Source organism: Embiotoca jacksoni, unplaced genomic scaffold (genome assembly GCF_022577435.1).
Source record: "Embiotoca jacksoni isolate LCO1_2020_lvr unplaced genomic scaffold, fEmbJac1.0.p SCAF_11, whole genome shotgun sequence".
Classification (NCBI taxonomy): Eukaryota; Metazoa; Chordata; class Actinopteri; family Embiotocidae; genus Embiotoca; species Embiotoca jacksoni.
The window spans coordinates 4,888,820-4,912,262 of NW_027185241.1; the positions used below are offsets into that span (position 1 = coordinate 4,888,820).

Below are 23,443 nucleotides of genomic sequence, written 5' to 3' on the forward strand. Positions count from 1 at the left end.
CGTTAAAACCAAAGGCAGCCGCGGTTTTATGTACAAAAACACCTTTATCGAAGTAAAATGTTACAAAGAATTTATTCGCTAAAAGTGTGTATTTATGTAATACAAAAGTGTATACTAATAAAGACTAACGTTGTAAATTAATAAATAGGCCTATTACAGCTAACTGTACTCAAAAAGGGGGGCACTATTATATGGTAGTTTGATACCCCGTGTACATGGTTTTAATGTTGTATGATGTGTATACATTGGTTGTATAGCCCTAACTGTAAGGAAAATATATCACAATGTACATTAAAAATGGGATTCTTCAAGGTTACTTTTCATGTTATGACCTCACATTTACAATATCATATCACTATTTTAGTGAGTCCTACTCTAACAAGAAAACCCTCTCATGGAGACGTCATATAGTGTTTTTATTATGAATTTTGTAATGTTTTCTGACAGTTCTCAATAACAATTAGTCAGCATAATCCATGTGATCATTGTATCAATAATTACAGGTAATGTTCGAGTAGTAACATAGTAATAATATAAGTTATTAATCAATGCAATGTTTATTCCTTCTTAACATCACACTCAAAAACAACAGGCTTTATTTACTGACGGCTTTAGCACTGCACATTGATAGGCTACACAGACAGACAGCAAGAGACACAGAAGGAGAAGTGAGGGAAAAAGACAGGGAGGCGGGGGGGAGGGAGAGGTGAGGAGAAGCACACAGTTGTACATTCATTGAACCAAAGATACTAAATGGAGTTGAAAGCAAACAGGGAAAAAATAAAAATAAAAAAACAGGTTTTACTTCAAAGTGTGAAAAAACAAAGATCTGGAAGTGTGAAATGAGTGACACGTATCTAAGTATCACAACAATGTGCCCTCCTTTTTCTGTAATTCAGATATTGACAAATTCTTAAATTACAACAATATTACACACAAATTAAGAGACACTCATCAAGCCAGGGATTATCATCCTTATCACTACTACTATTATTATTATTATACTGTTTTCTGATGCTGTAGAGGTGATCACTCGAATGGAAAAAAAGGTAAATCATAATCTGCTCCCTCTTGAAATGTTCAGAAAAAGAGAAAGATTGGCCGCAATAATAATAGTAATAACAATAATATCATAATAGTCATCATTCTATGTACAGAAAATTCATTACAATCAATACAATCAAAACTGCCCAAGCTGAGCGGACATTCTGGAAACAGCAGGGGTAGCATTATGGTGTGTGTGTGTGTGTGTGTGTGTGTGTGTGTGTGTGTGTGTGTGTGTGTGTGTGTGTGTGTGTGTGTGTGTGTGTGTGTGTGTGTTTGCGTGTGACATCTTGAAGCTACTGTAATAGCAGTGTGCAGTGAGTGAAACAGTATAGTGAGAGTCATTAGAAGACATTCCAGCGGTCACTGTGAGGAGGGTCGGAGGTCAGGGTACACCAGCTTTATTGTAGATGGTGATGTTTTGTCATTTTGTGGCACAAGCGGAAACTTTGCAAAGACTCCAGTTTGAAGCAGAAAGCACAGTGATGTACATGGACTCAACACTTAAAGGCTTTTAATTCTGTAGTTGTGGAGTTTTGCAGAAGTAGCGGCTTGTGTATTAATGATAATGATGTTGATAATCCCTCAAATCTTGTCACCAGCTCCAAGCAGATTTGAAGCAAATCAAAGTAGTCTCACAATACCAAAAGGAAAACACCTGCAGGTATGTCAGATTTTCACGAGTAAGTGACCATAATGTCTGACCTCACTGTCTTCACTCTGTGTTTAGAGGTGGTTGAGGAATGTGTCAAGACAGGATGCAAAGAGGGAGGAAAGAGCTTGTGCACAGACTTCTTGAGTCAGTCTAATAAAAAGAACGTCAGGCTCAAGGCTTGTGTCTTTGCCTACGGATCTACTCAAGGCCTTCACGTAGCGAATTGTTCCAGTTTACATTTTGTAAATTAATTTCTGTTTGATAACAAAAGATAAAATACAATCTTACTTCTTTTCTTTTTTTTTTAAACAACACAGTCTCATTCAACCAGTATTACACTATACAGACACATGACCATTTCGTGATTTAGAACTGGTGCACCACATACATTTTTGGTGTGGTTTAGTCAGGTGGTTAAATTACGTTAACTGTATACATTGTGCCATTGAACATTTAGGTGGAGAACAGCCCGTTGTTGGCTATAGGTCACATATGGCGTTGAGTGTCAAGAGTATTACAGTGACTGGGTTGTGCGTAGTGTTTGAAAGCATACATTCCTTATACTAGTGGTGTCAGTAGTCATTTATATTAAAAGTGTTGGAGTGTGTGACTTGTGAGTTGATTTATGGTTTCCATGAGAACTGGTGCAGGGATACATGTGGTTCAGTAGCGGCGAGCGCTGCCGTCTCTGCCCTCCTTCTTGATGATGATTCGCTGGTCGTCGCTCGCGTCGTCAGGTGACTCTGCTACCTCCTCGTCCTCCTCCCCTTCCCCCTCCGTGTCGGCAGAGATGCCCATACGAGACTCGTAGGACTGTGAGACAACAAGGGCGTGTGGATGAAAACACGAGCCGAAGAGGTGCGATCAATCATTCTGATCAAATCAATCACGACCCTGTTATTACCTCCATTGGGTTGACAATAATGGTGAGTGCAGAGTCGTCCCATTGGCTGCTTCCCTCTTTAGCCCCGCCCCTGGAACCTTCACCTCTGCGATGGATGGAGCGAATTCGGAAAACACCCAGGATCACCATGACAACCAGGAAACCCACACACACCATGATGATGACGGTGGCTGCTCCTGGCACCACTGTAATAGAACACAGCGATGATTACGTGTCATAAATAATCCAGATTTTATCCGACTGATAAGCGTTGCCAAAGCCTGATGTAGCTTATTTCTCTGCAGTAAAGAGCGTCACTGTTGTTCTAAAGCTATTAAAAATATGTCAGTGAGCCACACCGATGCACTGGGTGACATGTTTCAATACAATCAAGATGAGCACAGTAGTTTATATTGAATACTTCACATAGCATCCTGATTCACACAATAATTCACGGCTGAAAACGGTCCTCAACAAAAGCATTACTTGCTCTTGTTTGAGTTATGTTTGCTAAAACTTGTTAAATATTTACAATATCTGTGTTTTTATCTTAAGGAGGAAAAAATGACTTCTGCACTGAGAAACAACAGGGAAGTCAATAGATGAAACTTGATATTTTATGAAAATCCCCCTAATAACCCTTCATCCCCAGAGGCAGACAAAAACTATTTTTTTGTACTCTGCATGAGGTTTAAAAGATATGTAGACATAATCACTGGATGCCTCTAAAGGAAGTGGGTTAATTGTGGTTAACCCAAAAATATCACAATTTTCCAAATGAACCATCTCTTTTAAGGCGAATTTATATTTGAACATTTGATGATGTTTCGAATGTTTGGAAGAACAGAACTTAATGATCGTCTCTGCTTTGTGGCTCTGGTTATTGCAGACATGAAGAGACACTCGCTCCACATCAAATTCAAAATAAAACCAAGGACCTTCGTGGTTATTTTTAGGGGTCTGCATGTTCACACAGTATCTTAGATAACTGCTGCAGCCTTTTATCACCAGCAGGCCTTTTGATTTGAGTTCGCTGGTTTTTCCTCTCTCCAGGATTATGACTAAATGTGCCCTCTTTTAAGCTTTTTGCACCTAGAATTTTTAACTCATTTGAACATTTTGTGCACTGTGCACACCTTTAAAAAAAACAAAAAACAATTCAACAAGCCCCTTCTTGTATATAATAATAAGGCTCATATATTTTTACTTCTATCTTAATTACTAACACCTACTGCTCTTCATCATTACATTTTGTCTGTATATCGCATCCTTCTCTTGTCTTTTATTGGAAAGTATAAATATATATATATATATATATATATATATAATAATATAAATAATAAAAAAGGTACTCATTAGAAAAAAAGTTTCTTAGTAACTTTTGCAAGAGCAGACAGAACACAGAGGTGGAAAAGCCAGTGAGAGGGAAATGTCACCTGAGTTGCGGTGTGGGTTGGGCAGTGTGTGTCCACTCAGCTCCCCTGCATGGTGGGACGGATGGAGAAACTGCTGCTGGGAGGCCAGCAGGTGGGATGGGTGGTTCAGACTGTCCAGAGAGTGGAGGAAGTTCACCTTCAGAGAAGAAAAACAGAGAAGAAAAGAAAATGATCTCAACTTAGCCTCACGACAGCTGTGACTGAAATTCTCCTGAGTGTTTCAGCAACAACACAGCTACTGAAGAATATAAATAATCTAAGGACAAATTTCTGGCTTTTGTACAAATCCAGTACGCAAAGGTCACAGCTGATATCTGAAGGATTTTAATCTTCATGTCAATGCCACAGGTGTTACAGTATGTGAGCGATGTGTCTCCTCACCTCCAGAGTCAACTCATTGCTGGTGTATCTGCCGTTCATCTCAGAGCAGGACAGGCGAAACCGCCTCTCGAAGCGGGCCGAGCCTTTGGCCAGTCGGTAGCGGACTGAGCGAAGGACGTCCTCGTACACAGAAATTGATTCGGCACCTGGTGGAGACGTCAAACAAAACGAGATGGCCGGAACAAAAAGGAAAATGGGGAGTCAAAACTGTGGCTGTAGAGAAAAGTGTGAGAAGAGACGCGAAGTGTGCGACTATTCACTGACAGCTGTTGGTAGCTGTATCACAAAGTTTACATTTTATTTTACTTGTAGATTTTTATTGTGAATCTATTATATTAATATTCTTAACTGGAAATGTCACATATTTCTGTGCACGAATCTAGATTTAGCAATATTTGAATCAAAATGTAATGCCAGTTGTAGAGCTGTTAGTTTCTGTCTGTTAATGAGTTCTTACTAAACCATACCCACACAGTCCCAATAAAACAGTTTAACTTAGTTGTTGATGGTATACAATAAGTAGACGATAAAGTACCATTAAATTCAGATTTTCTGACATATTTTGTGTTTTATGTTGTTTGTCTTCAGGTTGTTGCTGCTGTCTGTCATAGCAAGTGCAGTCTTGAAGAAGATGTTTAATTCCAATTAAGCTTGCATAGAAAACATAATAATACATTTATCCTTTCATTGACTTCTGTAGAAATGCTCAGCTGTACCTGTGATGGCAATATAAGCAGTGGTATTGATGATTTCCAGTCCCCTCTCTCGCACAACGTCCATGTCTACCAGAAGCTCCTCCCTCTCTGGGTTTAGCTCCTCCCCCAGAGGTTGGACCTCACAGCCGTCCAGAGTGTGAGCCACTGCATCGGACATCAGAGCTGAGAGGCAACATAAAAGGACAGCCGATAAATAACAACACCATTACTGCTTTTTAGATATAACGAGTTTGAATCCAAAGAAAAGCTGTAAAAATGTGTTAAATAAGTATGAATAATTATGAAATCTCCTTAAATTAGTCCATAAGGATGACTCACCTCCACCCTCCATCCCCTGTGCAGCTGTATTGACAGCATGAGACAGGGAACAGACGATACGGAGCTCCGGGAAGAGGGGCACACCGCGGGAACCTTCAAACTCAGGGGCTGGACGGGCGAGATGAGGTCCGACCCCAGACAGAGAGATCTGAGGGGCGTCAGGCTGGAGAACCACCAGGTATCCTTCCAGCTGCTTGAGGGACAGACAGCTCTCCTCATTGAAACATCTGGCAGGGAGTCAAAGAGGGAAAGAGAGATAAGACAGAAATCATGTCTTTGGTGTGTGCTTAAGCAACGTTTGGACTAAAGTATCTCTGAAACAATTGGATGAATTGCAATTAAATTTGAAACAGATATTCATAGTCCCCAGATGATTAATATTACACATGATGATCTCCTGACTTTTCATTTTGTGCCACGATGTGGTCAATATTGCCTCCACAAGTATTTTTTAAATTTGGTTCATACATTACTGCCCTTCACTCCCACAGGGTAACTTTGGTGAGTACTTCACCGATTCAGCATTCCAGCTCTTCAACATTGTCAGACTTCTGGACACGAGGGACTTTAAAATGTATGTACATGCAGCAGAACCACGCATTCTTCTTCCACATCATAACACAGTGCCCACATTACCCACAATGCAACTTGACAATCAACAGTTCAGCTTGAGTCACACTTCATTTTCACACTTGTGGTCCTAAAACTCAACTGCTACTGATTCAGGTAACATGACTTGAGGCAATTTATAAAACTTTGAACAGCTCACTCTTCCTCTTCTCCACACAAGTATCACTTCCCAAAACCATTAACAATCTTTAATGAGTAACGTTAAATTGACACTATGACGTCACAATGTTTTTTTCCAATAAGCTTCAAACCTCATCAGCTTTATTTGTATTTATGGCAAGTAAGCAAACTTTAGCATTACAGTTAATCAACATACCAGGTAAACATCATCACTGTTGAGAGCATTTTCTAATTTTAACTTTAACTCACAGCACTACTGAAATTCGCGACTTCGTGGTGTTCGGGCACACTGATCACGTACAAAAAAAAATCTAAATCCACTGCTGTGTTTTATCAAACCAGTTATCTACTTCCACCGTGACCGTGTTAACTTTGGTCTGTTGTGACACTGAAAATAGCAAATATCAAACCACAGCAGCTCTGCTGTTACACATTTAATTTTCCTGCCAGAAAAGAAAAGCAAATCAGATTGATGGCAGGCAGCTAAAATATATTTAGTCATCTGCACTAAAATTCAGCATTATATTTGAGAGGGGATTAAGCTGTGTGTGTGTGTGTGTGTGTGTGTGTGTGTGTGTGTGTGTGTGTGTGTGTGTGTGTGTTTGTATGTATGTGTGTTTGTATGTATGTATGTGTTTGTATGTATGTGTGTGTGTGTGTGTGTGTGTGTGTGTGTGTGTGTGTGTGCATGTGTATTATATTTCCACTATCAGAGTGAGCAGCTGCTTCTATCGGCCTCTCCAGAAGGGCCTGCTGTTCAGCCATCTGGGTAACTCCTGGCCTCAAATCAGTCTAATCTTCACACACGCAATAAAACATGCTGAAGTTAGGAAAAAAAAAAAAGGACTGGTACACTTGAGCAGAAACCAGAGGGGGAAAAAAAAAAAAAAATCTGTTCATGACCTTGAATCCTTGGGATCTTAAAAACAGTCAGTGGGAAAAAAAAAAAAAAAAAAAAAAAAAAAAAAACTCCAGCATGGCTCGTGGCCTTGTAATCATTTTAATCTTATAAGCAAGCGACTAAAACAACAGTCTCCAAAGACAGTAATAAGAATGTCTGCACAGGCTGAGAGAGTTTGATGAGATGTGATTTGTCGGCAGGCTGCTGGTTTGAGTATAAATACACAATATAGCACACAGTCTACACGCTGGCCTGTACTTCCCAAGGTGAATTAATATTTCATCAGCTAAAAGCGACTGCTAAAGCCAGAGAGCCAGTTCACAGTTGTTAAGCATGGTTGAGCACTGACCCGGAAACAGAGTTTGTGTGCTTTTTATTTCACAGCCAGGTGATTCAGTGTGATGAACACTGAACCAGTGTGGGATTCTTTTTTTAGAGATTGTGCAGCAGCCAAACAGTGCTGTGCTGAGCAAACCAACCACATTATCAAACGGACAAATTCATTCAATTCCTGCAATATTTTAAGGTAGTGGTGAATGACAGAATCACAGTTAATTTTAGAGTTAAAAACCAGTGAATAATTGATCTGGTATGAAAATCATTAACTCCCTCAACAAGCACAGTTAACTATAAAAATAGAATGTGGCACCTGCAGTTCACTGAGTCAAAGAAAAGGTTACTTGGAGGCTGAATGAACAAAGAGATAAGATATTCCTTGTTATTTCCGACTTTGACATATTCTCGATATGATCATGATCATGCCACACCAGTCGTTATCACAGATGAGGCAACGTCCACGTTTGATGAGTTCAATGTCAGAGGAGTGAGCAGCAGCAGCCACACAGCACAGAGATGAACACTTCATCCGACTGCCATGGAGAAACTCAACTCTCCTGCAAACAGTTTAGCAAGTGTCTGATGTATCATTTGTTATGTTGGGAGCTTTCCAGTGTAATAATTTACATTCGTGGTGTCACTTTTTCTCCACCTGTGTCATCTTCCGCCGCTTCGGTTAGTCTCCTGCTTCTCACAAACGATGTTTGAACAACATTCGCAGAACAAATGTTTTGTTTTCAGTCAAAGGACATGTGAATCTAGTTAGCAAGCAATTTTGTCTTGCAGTTGGATTACATTCTGGCCTACTGGTGGTGAAATCTGTATCTCCGTATAGCAGATTTTTACAAGTTATATTACTGACATTTATGCACCTCAGTGAAAGAGCCTTCATCCATCTGTGTGTTGTTGTACCTGAGTGAGGTGGTGAGCTTGAGAGGGCGGACTCCGGGGGTGGCAAAGCGGAGAGAGTTTCGGTAGGTGACCTGCTGCACTGCACGGTTAAAGCTCTCAATGTCGTCTCCCTCCAGCACCAACACAGACTGACTGGGGTTCACGTGAACCTGGAAGGTCAAAGGACAAGCTTCAAAATATAAATTGACCTCATTTATGTTAATATGAACAAAGATACTCTTCACAGATAAAAAAAGAAAAGAAAAAAAGAAAGGCCCACACAGAACGGCACAGCATTACGTTGAAGAAAGAACGAGCAGAGAAATAGAAACAGTATCCACTAACACGTTTTTAGACTCAGCACTAACACACATCAAACAACAATGTATGAATTTTAAGTGTAAACGCCTCAAAACAGAAAACCAACCCTCATCTAGAGGAGGCCACAAACACATCTGGTCACTTAAACACAACTAATCTACAACCTACAAACACATCTATAAGAAAAACAGAAATAAATGTGTGAAGAAAGAAGGAACCAGAAAGTTATTATTTCTGTTAAATCAAATCTAGTGAAGTTATAATTTCGAATTTTTAAAACAGTTTCCGTTACATCAGCATCTCTTGACTCTTGCTGTCAGCCGGTTATTTAGTCTTTACAACTCTTGACTCCTAACTAATTAAAAGTTTTGATGAGGCAGAAGTAAAAAAAAAATTATAATTTCACTCTGGCCTTTTTGGTGGAAATGTCAAAAAGTTGACAAGGGGTAAAAGTCAAACAAAGAAGTAACTTCACTGACCTGATCTGAGACAATTATACACTACTCTAAAATATAAATGCAAACAAATTGTAAAGCGGCACCAGTAGGTGATGTGTTAGTGTTCGATTTACACAGGTGTTTTTTTGAGGGAAACATTTTGGATCTCTATAGTGGACACTTTAAGCCTGAGAGGGTTAAATCAGGACTATTACAACATGAAGTAAAAGAGGGAGGTGTAACAGCAACTGCAGATTGACTTCAGAAATTGGAAATATGAAAGTATTGAGATTGTATTTTGAAAAATGAGGATAGGTTTTTTTTTTTTTTGTTGTTTTTTTTTAATTGAGACTGAGCCTTTGCACCCATCAACAGATCAGTGTAGTCTTTTATTTTGTAAAGAGTACTTTTTAAAAGTTGGTTGTAATGTTGTCTGATTTGTATTTTCAAGGGTAATCGTATTCTATTCTGATCATTGGCTGTCATCAATTGACTGCATGTGAAGAAACTTTGAACCACCTCTGACGTCACTCGGCTGAAGACAAGGCAGCTGAAGAGGTTTGGTAAATGAAATATGGTGTAGTGGAGAAGAACTGGGTTTTAATTTGGAATATTAAAGAAATTTGACAGATGAGAACATCTGAGAAACAAGCTAGTAAATGCAGGTGTAAAACGGACTCTATGTAGCTCGCTCAGGTGTTACCTTCATGCCAGAGCCCAAAGTCTCCAGGTCTCCGAAGTCCAGCCCCTCCCTGCAGGCGTACAGACACTCCACAACACTGTGAGGCTCCACGCTGCCTGGACGCACCGTCACCCCCGACAACAAGCCGTGGTAACCACCCACATACTTCACTAAACAGTGAACACATAACGTAATATCACTCTACACAGCTGCTAATGTGCACATTGAGAATACACCAACAATGACATAGCAAAATGGCAGCCTGCACACCCTCATGCTGACAACAGTGTGAAACAAGGAGGTCACCTGAGTCTTTACCCTCTGGGATGGTGTTGTTTAGTATCTCCTTCTGCTTCTCTTCGGGCTCTGCAGGGAAAAGAAGGCAAAGGAAAAACAGAAAACAAGAACTCAGTATAGTAAGGTATGAGAAGAAAAGAAACCTTAAGGTGCCAAAGATTGACAGGAAGAGTAAAATATATATAAATATATAATTCAAGCAGGCACAAGTGAGAAAACTGTAGACGATCTTCAAAAATGCAGCACCTCCTCATTATCTAGCAGCAGCTGCTGCCAGGTACGTAGCAGAGTGACTTCCACTGTGGATGAGAGAATGTGTGTGTGTGTGTGTGTGTGCGCGTGCGTGCGTGCGTGTGTGTGTGTGTGTGTATGTGTGTGTATGTGTGCGTGTGTGTGTGTGTGCGTGTGTTTTCCACTGCTAATTGGCAGCCAGTTTCCCATTTTAACCAGCGGTTTGGGTGTAACTGGCTGATAGCTATCTGGCCCTAATGTTGTTCTGCTACCCTGAATAATTGATAAGTCAGTTACATTATTAGCCCTCAAAGACAAAATGCATCAAGCAAATTATAACGATGTAAAATGTCTCATATTGAGACACCTCATGAGGGTTTGAAAATTGCAGCCAGGTTTGCAGCCTGCTATCTTCAGTCTTGTTTGATGTGAATGACATGTCAGTGATGGAGGGACGCAAAGGAGGAAGCACAGTGTACAGCTGCTGCCCACAGCCTTTATGCAAGTAACAAAATCCCTCATTAAGCTGGAGAGAAATGTATGGCAGTTGTAGAATCACTGAGCGAAACATTTCAGTGTCTCACCCCAGCAGGCGCCGATGAACATCCTCTGGCGCGGGACGGGGTTGGGGATGGCTCCATTGTCGTGGATGAGCGCGGGGTCAAAGGTCACACCATCCACATAAAGGGTCACTGACGGGAACTGGACGCTGAGTGAGAGATGATGCCACTCACTGTCACACACCTGTTGGACAGAGATAACACTGGGTCAACAGGAGCCAGAACAAAAGGAAACAGCTGAATCCCCGGGGGGGGGCGAGCTCTGGACATTTGAAACCCAGTGGTAGAAGAAGTATTCTGATCTTTTACTTAAGTAAAACGATCGATATAGAATGTAAAAATAATCTGTTATAAGTTAAAGCGCTGAATTCCTAACTGTATCTATGTAAATGTAAAGCAGATAAATGTCTCCTCAGGCTGATATATTAATACAAATTACATTATTGTTAATGCTGTTAATGTTTGCGGTGCTTCCCAACCACAGGGTCACAAGATAAATCTGAGGGGCTGTAAAATGATTAATGGGGTTGGAAACAAGACTGTACAAAATTACACAATTCCAATTTCCTTTCCTTTTGTGGCTGTATTTTCTTTGTGCCAATAATTAGCTACTTTTACATACATTTCAAAGCTTAGAGGAGGAATGTGAAAACTGAGCTGAATAAGATATTTCTGTTTTGTCACGGCTTACAAGCCAAAATTATGATAAAGATTATACATAAAAACAGAGCAGGAGTACTTTCTATCTCTGGTGGATATTTCTTTAGTTTAAACATTTGTTTGTACACATTTGCTTGTACACAAAAAAGGAATAAATACAAGAATGACAAGGAAATTATAAAGGCAGAGGGGGCAGAAAAGAAAGACCAGAGTAATAAGATACCAGGGTTCAGACAGAGGGATTTAACAAATCTTCTCTGTATCAGCTCAGCAACCTTTAATCCACGGGAGTTCAATCTGTCTGGGACCAGTAGCTTCAGTCAAAACAAACCCACCTCACCCTCCCCCCCATACACACAAACACCAAATCACATACATGCAGGGATGCAAATGTGCCACATGATCAATATTCAAAAGACCTCGCTTCTTGTTTTTATGCATTGTGATGCATCTGCCACTGTTAACCTCGCATGCAAGTTTGCAATGATAAAACTCTGATATTTACCACTTAATGTAAAAACTGGTAGAAGAAATGTTTAACATGATCGAGACAGAATGACTTCAATTTTGCTTTCTATTGTCCCTTTGCTGGAATTAACTGTAAATACAGTTTTTTTCATGAAGGCAAAAACTGAAATTAATTTGTAAATATGCATGATGCACAAAGCCTGTTCACATGTGAAACAACACAAGGCTGGGAGATGGGGGGGGGGGGGGGGGGGGGGGGGGGGCTTTTATCTCGATAAACATTAGGGTTGTACCATATCAGTTCAGTATCTTTCAGGGTGGATTTTTGTTTTACTGGCTACATTTCCCATGAGAAATGTATCAGATGTTTGGCATTACACAGAAATGAAAACTAACTATTGAATCTCCTCCATTTCAGTGTCATTTCAAGGTAGAAACACAGAAGAAGCAGTGCAAGCGAAAACATCAAAGCTGCGTGCTGCAGTTCCCCCAGTACCTGCTCCAGTTTCCACAAGAACTTGACGGGCCGTGCGGCTGAAACGTCGGGCCAGTAGAAGAGAGAGAGGCGGCAGCCGTGGACGGAGAGGGAGTAGTGGGAGAAGGAGTCGTCTGTAGAGCACAGGATGCAGAGGATAATTGGTCTTTTCAGAACTTTTTCATATGACCCACCATTTCTTCAGAGAATAACCACAGAGATAAAAAATGTGCAATGAGTATATTATAGATCTGAATCTCTGTTATATTTTTTTATCACTTGTGTATTTAATGGAAGGAGAAGGTCTGCTGTAAACGCTGTCTTCCAGAAATGCCCCTAAAAAAGGCACACAGTTGAAAAATGTTCACACAATATTTTTCCTGGCACAATTACAGTGTTTTACTGTTGTTCCGCTGTCCACTTGGCTGCACAAGCAGAGCAGCTGGAGGTTAAGTGCCTCTATCAAGAGCACCTTGATAGTAGTTGTTGAAGCGATAAACAGTTTATTTATTTTTTTTATCCAAAGCATGATTTTCCCTGCAGCTAGTGTCATGAAATGAGAACCTCCTGGGGGTTAAATGACCAAAGTGTTGATGAAATAGTGAGGAGGCAACAATGTTTGTAGCATTCATTACTAAAACATCACTCTGTTGCATTACATTGCCTCACAGTTTGAGAGACAAAATTTCTGTTCAGGAGTTATAACGCACCATTCTTGACTGTGCTGCACACAATCGTCTCCTCCTCCTTGCGATTTCCTCTGGTTTGAGTAGTTGCAGGCTGGATGTTGGCACCACCCCTTCGCATCCACAGCTGCAGGGTGAAGTGGTCGCCCGATAGCGCGGAGACAACCGAATCAGGCACCACAGCAACATGATTGGATCCGTTAAAAGAGAAGACCAGAGATGAATCAGATGAGGGGAGAGTGGGCAGAGCTGAGGTCCAGTTGGCTGCAGGAGATGGAGGTGGGAGGAGGTCTACTTCACCCCTGACAGCACCTGATGAAAAGAAAGGAATAAAGGGAGAGAAGACACTATTAAAAATAGGTTGGGACTCCCGGTAGGTCACACGTTTTCATGTGTAAACCAGAACTCACCACATAGTCGTCGCACAGATCTGTCAGAGTAGCTGTCTCTGTCACAGCCCTTCCCAATGTGTCCGGTCTGGAGCTCTACGGTGGCCTGGATGTTCCACACGGTCTCTTCACAGGTCTCCAAATGCAGGCTGGGGAACAGGGGGATGCTGCCTGACCCAGGTGTGTACTCTACACGCTTAGTCCATCCTGAAAAAGAAAAAAGTGTCTGAACGTGACATCACAACCTCACTCTCTGTCAAACAACATCGGAGTTCTAACGGGAACAATATTACATTAAAAATAAAACCAACATCAAAAGAAAGTGGAGTCCTGTAATGGTTGTGTTAATGCAATAAGGTTTTTAAACCCTTTCCATACTCTCTGTGCTAATGTCAATGCATACTTTTTAAATATTAGTTTAATGAACTTATAACTGAATAAAAGTCAGGCAGCTGGAAATTGACATGTTTAAATGTTAAATTGTTTTAAAATTGTACTGCACTTCATACGATTATGAAATTCAAATTAGAGATTCACTGATCAGAAAGGCTGTCAACAAACGCTGTCTGCAACTAAATCTGCTGCAAACAAAGGAGACCCTGTGACACTACTATATTATGGTCTACAAAAATAAATTGTCACAGTCAGTGCTTGAAGTGGGCCGGTACTCATTGGTATGCAGAACCAGCACTTCTACATTTTACTCTGTGGTGTACCGTGACACAACCAACAGGTGTTATGCTGAGTTCTGCTTGCCCCCAAAAAATTGCATGCACATCGCCGGAGGCTTTAAGATAGGCTCCTTATACTTAAATTCTAAATAAATTAGTTTTTTAAGTGCAGAATAATAACTGGTGTATTATATTCACTCTGTCTAAGTTGATCAAATGAAGTATATGCTAATAAAGCCATTTTATTCCTATCAAACTTTGATTGGAAGTTACTGGGTGAATGAATTATTCTGAAGAATTGATGGTTGCTGCTGAGCAGTCCTATTATTTTAGAATAGGATCACTTTATATTTATGAAATTCACACAATCAAGACAAAGTGGGCAAAAGTACGTGCGAATCAAACTATTTGATTTGTTGATCTCGAGAAATAAAGTTACCGTGCGGATGTATTGTTCGGCAAAAATGTATCTCGCAAAGGCGTCCGATTCCCGGCAAAATCTATTCCTTTTGACTGATGCGTGATAGGATCAGTGTGAGGGAGGCTTTGCTGTGATTGACTGTTACGGTGTAGACCAGTTGATTGACAGCGAAACGACCAATCAAAGTAGCGTAGAGTTTAGCGCCCGCTTTTCTCCAGCGGATGTCATCTAGCACCAACCTTGTCCTCGCAAACTGCGTTTCTCTGTCGGCGGCTAGTCTAAGTTAGTCGACATAAACTTACCGATAATAAGATAACAGGAACAGAATCAGATGATGACACAATAGAGCCTCCAAAGTAAAATCCTTCCCTAACCAGAACTAATTACAGTCCAGGACCAGCAACCTAACGTTAGCAGCACGACTAGCAGTAAATGGCCTGTTGATGTAATAGGTTAGGTTAGGTTAGGTTAGGTAGTTACTTTATTAATCCCCAAGGGGAAAGTTTTTCGCTACAGCAGCATACAGGAAGCAATAAGATAATATAGAATAATAAAAAGTAATATGAGCATCAATTCAGTTGAACTCCAGAACAAACTGTAAGTATGTAAACATCTTACCGATCATGCATTAACAGTGTTGTTTGTCCTTCTAAACATTACTTGCTAAATTTCTGCCACTATCAGTTACATAATATAACCTACTTTTTGCTGTTTCCTACACACCCTGACAAAATGGCTGACATCATCGGTTGGCTAAATGCCGGTCATTTCAAAATAAAAGCCCTGTTTCAAATCAAAAGCCCTCCAGCTCTTTATACAGGGGCCAGCCATTTACTATGTTTTGACCTCGTCTTGTTACTCTAATAATTGAAATGGTTGTCCTATGAATAAATATAATTACTTTACTAATATCAGCAATTTCCTAGTATCTGTTGTTCACTGTAGAAATTCAGAATGTAATACATAGTGATTTGCTAACACTGACCGAAACGCAGCCAACATGTGAATAAGGTGTGAAGGAATTTCCATTCAACATTAGGTTTATGTAACTCTGGGAAAGAAAGGAAGGTGATTTCTTTTTCAGTCACTAAGACGTCACAGAGCTGGTAAAGATGAAGAAAAATTCCTTCTCATAAGGGAAATAGGGGCACTTTCACTTCAAGCACTAATCACAGTTTAATTAATTACCTTCCATTGATATTACTTAGCTTCAACACTCCCTCTTTAAAACTCAGCTCTTCATCTAAACGTGCAAAGGTGATTCATCTGAGCAGCCGGCAACACACATTCAACTCAAAGGGAAAGTTCCATCCTTAAAGCAACCGATTAAACAACTATAGCACATGTCTAAAGCCTTTTGAGCGTTGGTTCCAGAAGGATAATCAGGACAGTAAAAGCGCAATGTGACATTTATTACCGATCCAGCCAGGTTTGCAGGACGGCTTGACCGTGACAACAACCTGGGCATCAGCCTGAGCACGGTTCTTTCCGCAGTCGAAGGCGGTCACCCAGAAGGTGTGAACACGCTGCCGCTTTGAATCCAATGGCTCTGTGTTCTTAATGTTTCCTAGGAGACAAGAGAGTGACAAAGAAATAAAGGACAATAAATAATGAAACCAAGAATAGAACTGAAAAAGAAATAAAAGATTAGTCATCAACAACAAGCTTGCGTAATTGAAGGCCCGGCTTAAAAAGACAGAACCGCTCTACTGTTCAGTGCACTAAACCCAGGCATCGAAACAGGAAAAGCAAAAACAGAGGAAGATAAATTGCACAAAACAGGACAAAAATTGAAGGGTTTTCCCGTTATTAGAGATAAAGGTGAATAAATAGCGAGTTATCTGTGACAGTCTGACAGCGCTCAGCATGCCAGCTGACAAACAATCGGTTAGAAAGAAGATGCTGTGACATGGTGAGAGGAGAAACAGAGGGATGTAAGAGACAGTGGAAAAAGAAACAAAAAGTGAAAAAAATAGACAATAAAAAGCCCACAGAATTGGAACAAGATGGGAACAAAAGGTCTCTGTGCTGCTGTACCCAGCCTGACCCAAAAAAGAAAGCAGTCGCTCATCCTCTGCAAAGCCCTCCCAAGTCCGGGACAATTCTGCAGAGTCATACTAAAACAGGGTCCTCCTCAGCTACTGTGTCACATTACAAAATGGCCACAATTGATCTCCCACCAACCAGTCAATGGGCACAATAACAATTTGTGACATGCATCCTTTTCACAAGTAAGGGACTCTACGAGCAGCCAGGAACAAAAGGATGTTATATTAAACTGAACAACTGTAAAGTTTATGCAGAGACAGAACAATAGTCCGCCCACTCAAAGTCTATTTTAACATCTTTTGGTTTCTACCTGAGAGGGGAATTAAGTGCCTGCAAATTTTTTCACTCTGTCGCTATGCAGACATCAATATCTCAGCGGTGTCTACTGTGTGTTTTTCATGTATTGAGGACATCCAGAGTTTCGCAACTGAATACTGAACTGAATATTGAATTTAGTGATTCTATTGGCAACCAAGGCCGTACACAACAGACAGAAAATAAAGATACGGTGTGTGCCTGGTGAAGTCAAATAATAGGTCTGGGATTACAATAGTCTCTGCTTTACAGTGCCAAAATAAAATCCATCTCACCATCGTTGTCAATAGCAAAGGGCACATTGGGAGTGATGATGTCATAGAAGCAAATCTGGCTGTACTGCGGGGAGCAGTCGGCATCCAGAGCCTCCACACGCACGATTCGGTCAAACAGACGCCCTTCTGGGACTGAAGCCTCGTAGCGGCGCTCAACAAACACAGGGGAGAACTCGTTGACGTCATTTACACGAACATGCACAGTGGCCCTGAGACAAGGAGGGGCGGGAAGATAAAACACAAGCAGAGAAAGACAGATTATTGTGACAAGAAGCAGTGATGGCTGGATAGTCTTCAAAGTGCACAGTCAGAAAGGCCTCAGATAGTGGCTGTATTTATTGTTAGAAACATGAAATATCTTCTTTTCAAAGTGGGAGGAAGGGGTCTAACTTGTGTGATTTTTTGCTGTTGACTCCGTCAGGTCCCTCTCCGCAGTCGTAGGCCTGGATGGTGAAGCTGTGCTCACGCTGGCTCTCACAGTCCAGCGGCTCCTTGGACCGGACCAGACCCTCACCGGTGGAGCGATCCAGAACCACCGCTTCAAACTGGACCGAGCCTGAACCCGAGGGGCCATTATGAACCCGGAAGCCACAAATTTCACCTGGGGGAGGGAGGAAGATGGTGTGAGACATTTGTAGGCTTTTGTATCCTACATTCCCACAGTCAACCTCAGATCTTACAACAAAACGTTGCTTGAAATCCCCCTGTTTCAGTCTAGACTAAAAACTGAAGGACTTGGCATTTACAATCAGCATCCTCAAACTTTAAAACAGCTTCCCTGGTAAAAATGTATCTTACAACCTTTGCAACTTCCCCTGGAATATTTTCAAAAAACTCATTTATATACTTGCATTCCTGTATTACCTTTCTGTTCCCCTTTCTCGTTCAGTTTAGTTATTTTAATGTTTTTCTTGCTATTTTCTGTGAAGCCGTTTGTAATTTTACTTTGAAAATAGCTCACTGTTACAGTAGCATTTACAACAACCAGGGACATTTGAAATTTTACTGTCTAGCCCAACGTGGTCATACTCTATAAATTAGGACAAACAAATCAGACCTGAGCCTCTATGAGAAGGGAAATATCTTGCACTGACGTACGTTGTAATAGAAAGATTGAAATGTAAAGGTCTCCATGATTGAACTGTGAAAGTTCATTATAATATTTAGTATATTTGAGTTCACATCGTCAGTTCTCATACCAGAAAAGTGCAGATAGATATCTGGAGATTCCTGTAAGTGGTACTTTATCTTATGCAGGCAGTCATTAGCAGAACAGAATGAAAAGGATTTAAGCTGTGACTCAAAATAAAACCCCTCAGAATAGCAGCCAATCTTCCCTGGCTGACACAAGTCGAAGGTTCGTGCTCAAACATCTAATTTCCTTTTACATCTTGACACAGGTGCAATACATTTCAGGGAGCCTCTCAGTAATTCTAGCTGATCTTACACGATAACCTTATTTCATCAGGCTGCAGAGGCAGAGTGCTGCTGACTGTTCCTGCAATGAAGGGTTGAATTACACTATGATGGTCTAAAAATAGTGGATTCTGTAACTGAATACATTTCCTTTAATATTTAGATGGTCTTTTGGGAAATATGGCTGGAAATGGCAGCAGTCTGATTGCGCCGAACTGAAAAATTAGCACCATATTTATTATTACAAGTTCCAAGCAACCAAGCAGACATAAATAAACCGTGTCCTCAAACTGGTCATGCAGCTGTGGCATCGCTCTGTCCACAAAGTCAAACTTAGATCATTTTCAGTTTGGCTACACGTGCACATGATTTGACCTATATTTTCGCAGTTCAAATATTTCTGACAATTTAATTTCTATTTGTATTGCCAACTCTATATTTTTCCATGCTGCTTATTGCGGTTGGTGTTACCAGCATAGTGGAGTGGAGCATCTTTGTCCAGGGCAAAGAGAGGGGGATTGAGCAGCACGGTGTTGTCGTTCTCCATGACAATCCCCTGGTACTCTGTCTCGATCCATGGCTTGTGCTTATTGGCTGAACGGCACAGAGAAGAGACCGAAAAGGCTTTGGGTTAAATGGAGCAATTACAAGGAACCAATGCGTCTATTTTTAACACTCCATTAAGGGAGGAGGGGGCATGGTGGGAGTGGGCATGAGTGGGAAAAAGACACAATGTATGCACAAAGAGATTACAACCTTTACAACCCTAACAGACTTCCTCTTCTTAGACCACCTTCCCCTGTTTACGTCAAGCATCACTCTGCGCACCTTCCTGCTTGACAGCATAATTAAAGTCAGCCACACACACACAGATATAGTGCTCATATCAATCAGCTAAACTGGTCTGCCACAGGGGCTTCACAATAAGACGTGAAAAAAACAGTGTCAAAATCAAATGCCTGAGGTTTACTGTGAATTTAACCTTTAATTGCAAATTAATTATTCATCCTTGTGCTGAATGTTCTGTGCTGAATGATCAAAGGCCAAGTTAATGAGCCAGAAGGATGACGATTTTACACTTCAGCAAAGAGCAAAAACAAAAGGCAGAGTGCCCTCCCTGTGTTGTCCTCAATCTCTTAACGCAGATGCTGCAGAGTTTAAAATCAGACAGAGGCAGAAGACTTTTGTTTGGCAGTTGCTTTGTTGTCTTCACAGTGAATTTTCCAGAAAATCTGACTGGAACGAATTTCGCCCTCTTGTCCTCGAGAGGAGAGTCAACAGAGGAAAATGCTGCTGGTTCTGAATCTGATCAAACTGCTTTCCCTTCAAAGACAGAGCTGAATTCAAAAAAAAATATTTTACTTTGAGCCAATAAGATCCCTGAGTTTTAGTAAAATACCAAAATAACTCTTTTCAGAAGCCTTACTGACAAATGTAAATGTAGAAAGTAACTAAGTACATCTATTTAAGTACCTTGCAGAAAAATGATGTATTTTCATCTGCTTCAGAGGAAAATCTTTTACTTATTCACTGTGTGTTAAAATTAACTCAATCTCGACCAGCTACAATATTAAGATACTGTTTAAGAATTACTTTTACTTTTGAGGCACATTTTTCTGATAGTATTTTTGTTCAAATGAGAGTTTGAATGCTGATTTCTTTACTTGTAAGTGAATATTTGGACACTGACATATCACTGCTGTTACAGCTGAAACAACTAGACTATTAATAAGTATAAACAACAATCTGCAACTATTTTAATAATTGATTGAGTCTACATTAGAAGATAAAATTCTTAATTGTTGTCAAATTTCCATAAATGTCCAAACACAAGCAGCTACACAACTTTGTCTGAATATAATTGTTTAAAACTGCCAGAATTATGATTTAAATGAGTAAATATCTGACAAACAAATGAGTAAAGAGCACAAATATGATCAAGCTTTCAATGCCAGACAGATTTTAAAGCTCTCTGGTTCAGACAAATTTAAATCGGCACCAAAAAAGTTCAATACCCATCCCTAATCAAAGATATTTATCCTGTCTGGCTGACAACATCTCCTCCTCCTCTAGTATTTCCACAGTCTGCTCGTGTGTCTCTTTTTTGGTCATTTATCTCCTGCCCTCTGTCCCCTCAGCTGATCTCCTCCCTCCCTGCCTCTGCTATATAGCATTAATCTGAGCATCAGGCCCGTGGATTACATTCGGGATTACAGATCGAGAGGCATCTCGTTCCATCTCTCCCTCTGACTCGCCTGGCACACTTCCTCTCTCTGTCACTCTGTCGCTCCACAACACTCACCCACCCCTGCTCGTCTGGCCCCCTCACACACACACACACACACACACACACACACACACACACACACACACACACACACACACACACACACACACACACACACACACACACGGCCCAGCCCAGTATCTCACACTTTTCCTCGTCTTTTTTGCCTCGTGTCATCTGATCTCACGTACCACCTCGCTCTCCATCACCTTCTCCTAGTCCTCCCCCTTCCTCCTCCTTCCTCCCCCTCCTCCCCCTCCTCCCCCCTCCTCCTACCTCCTTATCAGCCTGCATCTCTTCGGCACGTCCTCTCCTGTCTCGGCTCCTTCTCCTCTGTCTCTCCTTACGTTTCCCCCATCCCTCTCTGACACTCCATTTCCTTCAATCTCCTCATCTTCCCTTGCGTTTCTCTCCTCTACCTCCCTCTCTGACATTCTCCCTCCACGCTGTCTATGTCATTCGCCTTCCCTCAGCATGACAATCATTGGAACAATGATGTTGAATCAGAGTCATGGTTATCCAGAATGATAAATCTGCTACAGACGGGGGAAACAGATTTATCATCTTCTCGGAGTCACACCACTGGCAAAACAGGCACATGCACGCAGGGTCGTGAACAGGAAACACAAAATGTTTGACGGGCTCCAATGCACTGTTCTTGAGTGAGGAACTGAAGCTATATGATACAGGAACAACAATTATGTCATCAGGATCATCCCCGGGAAACCTGGACAGGTCTCCGTGCTCCCATGGCAATGTAAACCATCATCTCAATACTTCACAATTAACTGTCAAAAGGATGAGGAACTGACCTTTGTTGCCATTGGCAACCGAAGTCAAGCAAAGGAGGAGGAAGGAGAGAAAATTCATTCTGTCCATCTGAGGGAGGAAAGGAGAGGAGAGGAAAGGAAGAGGGGGCAACAGGGTGGGGTGAGGAAAGAAGGGGAGGAATACAGTACATGCATCAACAACTGATCAGCAGTGCAGGAGACAGGTACAGTAGCAAGACAGGAGCAGATCAGGCCTATCAGATGGTGTACGGAGGGTGCGTGTGTGTGCACTATTAAGAAGCCTGAAAGAAAGCCGATATAATGGAATAAATCTGGAGCTGCATGCGATAATCCAGAAGCATTTCAACACGATGCTGGCTTCCCTCAAAACCAGCCTGACATGCTTGCAGTTGGAGAACCTCGAATAGTGCTTGGAGCCTACCTGGTCATGACTATGTGTGTGTCACTCGAAAAGGTTTTGCATGTGGCTGTGTGGGTGTTTTCCCATGTTTTCATTGTGGTTTGTTAGGTTAAAAAAAAAAAATGCAGCTGCTGTCTTGTGGCAGTAGCCACAACTAAAAAACGAGTCCTTGGGGGTGGGGGTGGGGGGTTGGGTGTGTGTGTGTGGGGGGGGGGTGGGGGGGGTGGGGGGGGGGGGGTTCAGCTCTCATTGAGACAACAAACCTTTAAAAAAAAAAATCTTACATTGCTGCAGTCCTTGATAGGCTACAGGGCAACATACGCTGGAGATGAAATCAAAAAGAAGAAAATATAATAGGCCAGGAGACTCCATCAGCTCACAGGTTGTTCAGGCTACACATACATTCAGGAGCAGAGACATGCTATGCGACAATTATCAGCCGATTTACATTACAGGCTGGGATTGACACACATTACCAGTTTGGGCTGCGTGGCTGCCTATAGCCACGTTGAGACATTATACCGGAATCCGGTGAGGAAATGTCGCAGAAATGAAGGTTAGCTGTGGCAGAAACCTGCCGATCTGACATTACCGTAATGAGTGCGGTGATGCTCCTGGTTGGTACCCAGCCTCTACGCTCGCAGCATCCGCCTCTCACGCCCCTGCCGCTCGGCTCGGCAATCCCCAGCAGGCTGAAAACAAACCAAACCCCCGGGTGGAGAAGAAGGAGACAGGCGGGTGGAAATGACAGGATATTATTATTTCAGACTCGGTGATGAGATGCGAGGAGGACGAAGACTCCGATGGATGTCCTTGTTTTTTTCGGCAGCACGGAGGAGAGGAGCGGGAGGGAGAGAGGGGAGGGGGGGAACGGTGGGAATATTACGCTGGCGTCCCCTCCCTCTCGGCGTTTCTTAACCCGCCCACACTGCGTCCTTCTCCCTCTCCATCTCTCTCCGGCCCCCACCAGCAGCTCCGTACCAGACTGCTGCTCTGGCTGTTTTTTTTTTTTACTGCACATTTAGAGTGACTCAGACCCAAGCACAGCAATTCATCTCATCACGTTCTGCTCTCTGGGCCTGTTTGATGAGTGACACACTTGCACCCTCTGTTTATTTATTTACTTTTTTTGCTTATTAATTTCCCTATTTCACATTGCTCAGGCCTCCCAAAACCACACCGCAAAATGACGTCATATCACCCCTTTTTTTTTTTTTTTTTTTTTTGCCCCTATCACGCACGTGAAGGCAATATTGGACACAAACACAATAACCACAGAATCCTTGCTTGAAATGCAGCAT

The 23,443-nt window shown here is 41.6% G+C and overlaps 1 protein-coding gene across 3 annotated transcripts; it reads right to left on the reverse strand.

The window, feature by feature from the left end:
* Window positions 1-399: 399 nt before the first annotated feature.
* On the reverse strand, window positions 400-23,015 carry clstn3 (calsyntenin 3). 3 transcript variants are annotated; one of them, XM_069142461.1, is made up of 20 exons: window positions 22,735-23,015; window positions 22,427-22,464; window positions 21,764-21,830; window positions 19,136-19,258; window positions 17,639-17,849; window positions 17,249-17,457; window positions 16,027-16,176; window positions 13,539-13,724; window positions 13,153-13,440; window positions 12,464-12,576; window positions 10,864-11,023; window positions 10,058-10,117; window positions 9,773-9,921; window positions 8,333-8,481; window positions 5,434-5,660; window positions 5,116-5,277; window positions 4,400-4,545; window positions 4,019-4,154; window positions 2,604-2,788; window positions 400-2,512 (listed from the first exon to the last, which is right to left on the reverse strand). In XM_069142461.1, the coding sequence occupies exons 3-20, from the start codon at window positions 21,828-21,830 to the stop codon at window positions 2,363-2,365; spliced, it is 2,871 nt and encodes a 956-aa protein (XP_068998562.1). In that variant the 5' UTR covers window positions 22,427-22,464; window positions 22,735-23,015; the 3' UTR covers window positions 400-2,362. The 3 variants fall into 3 exon arrangements, with proteins under 3 accessions (XP_068998562.1, XP_068998563.1, XP_068998561.1); XM_069142462.1 differs by lacking the exon at window positions 22,427-22,464 and having other exon boundaries at window positions 10,070-10,117; XM_069142460.1 differs by lacking the exon at window positions 22,427-22,464.
* Between the last annotated feature and the right edge of the window lie 428 nt (window positions 23,016-23,443).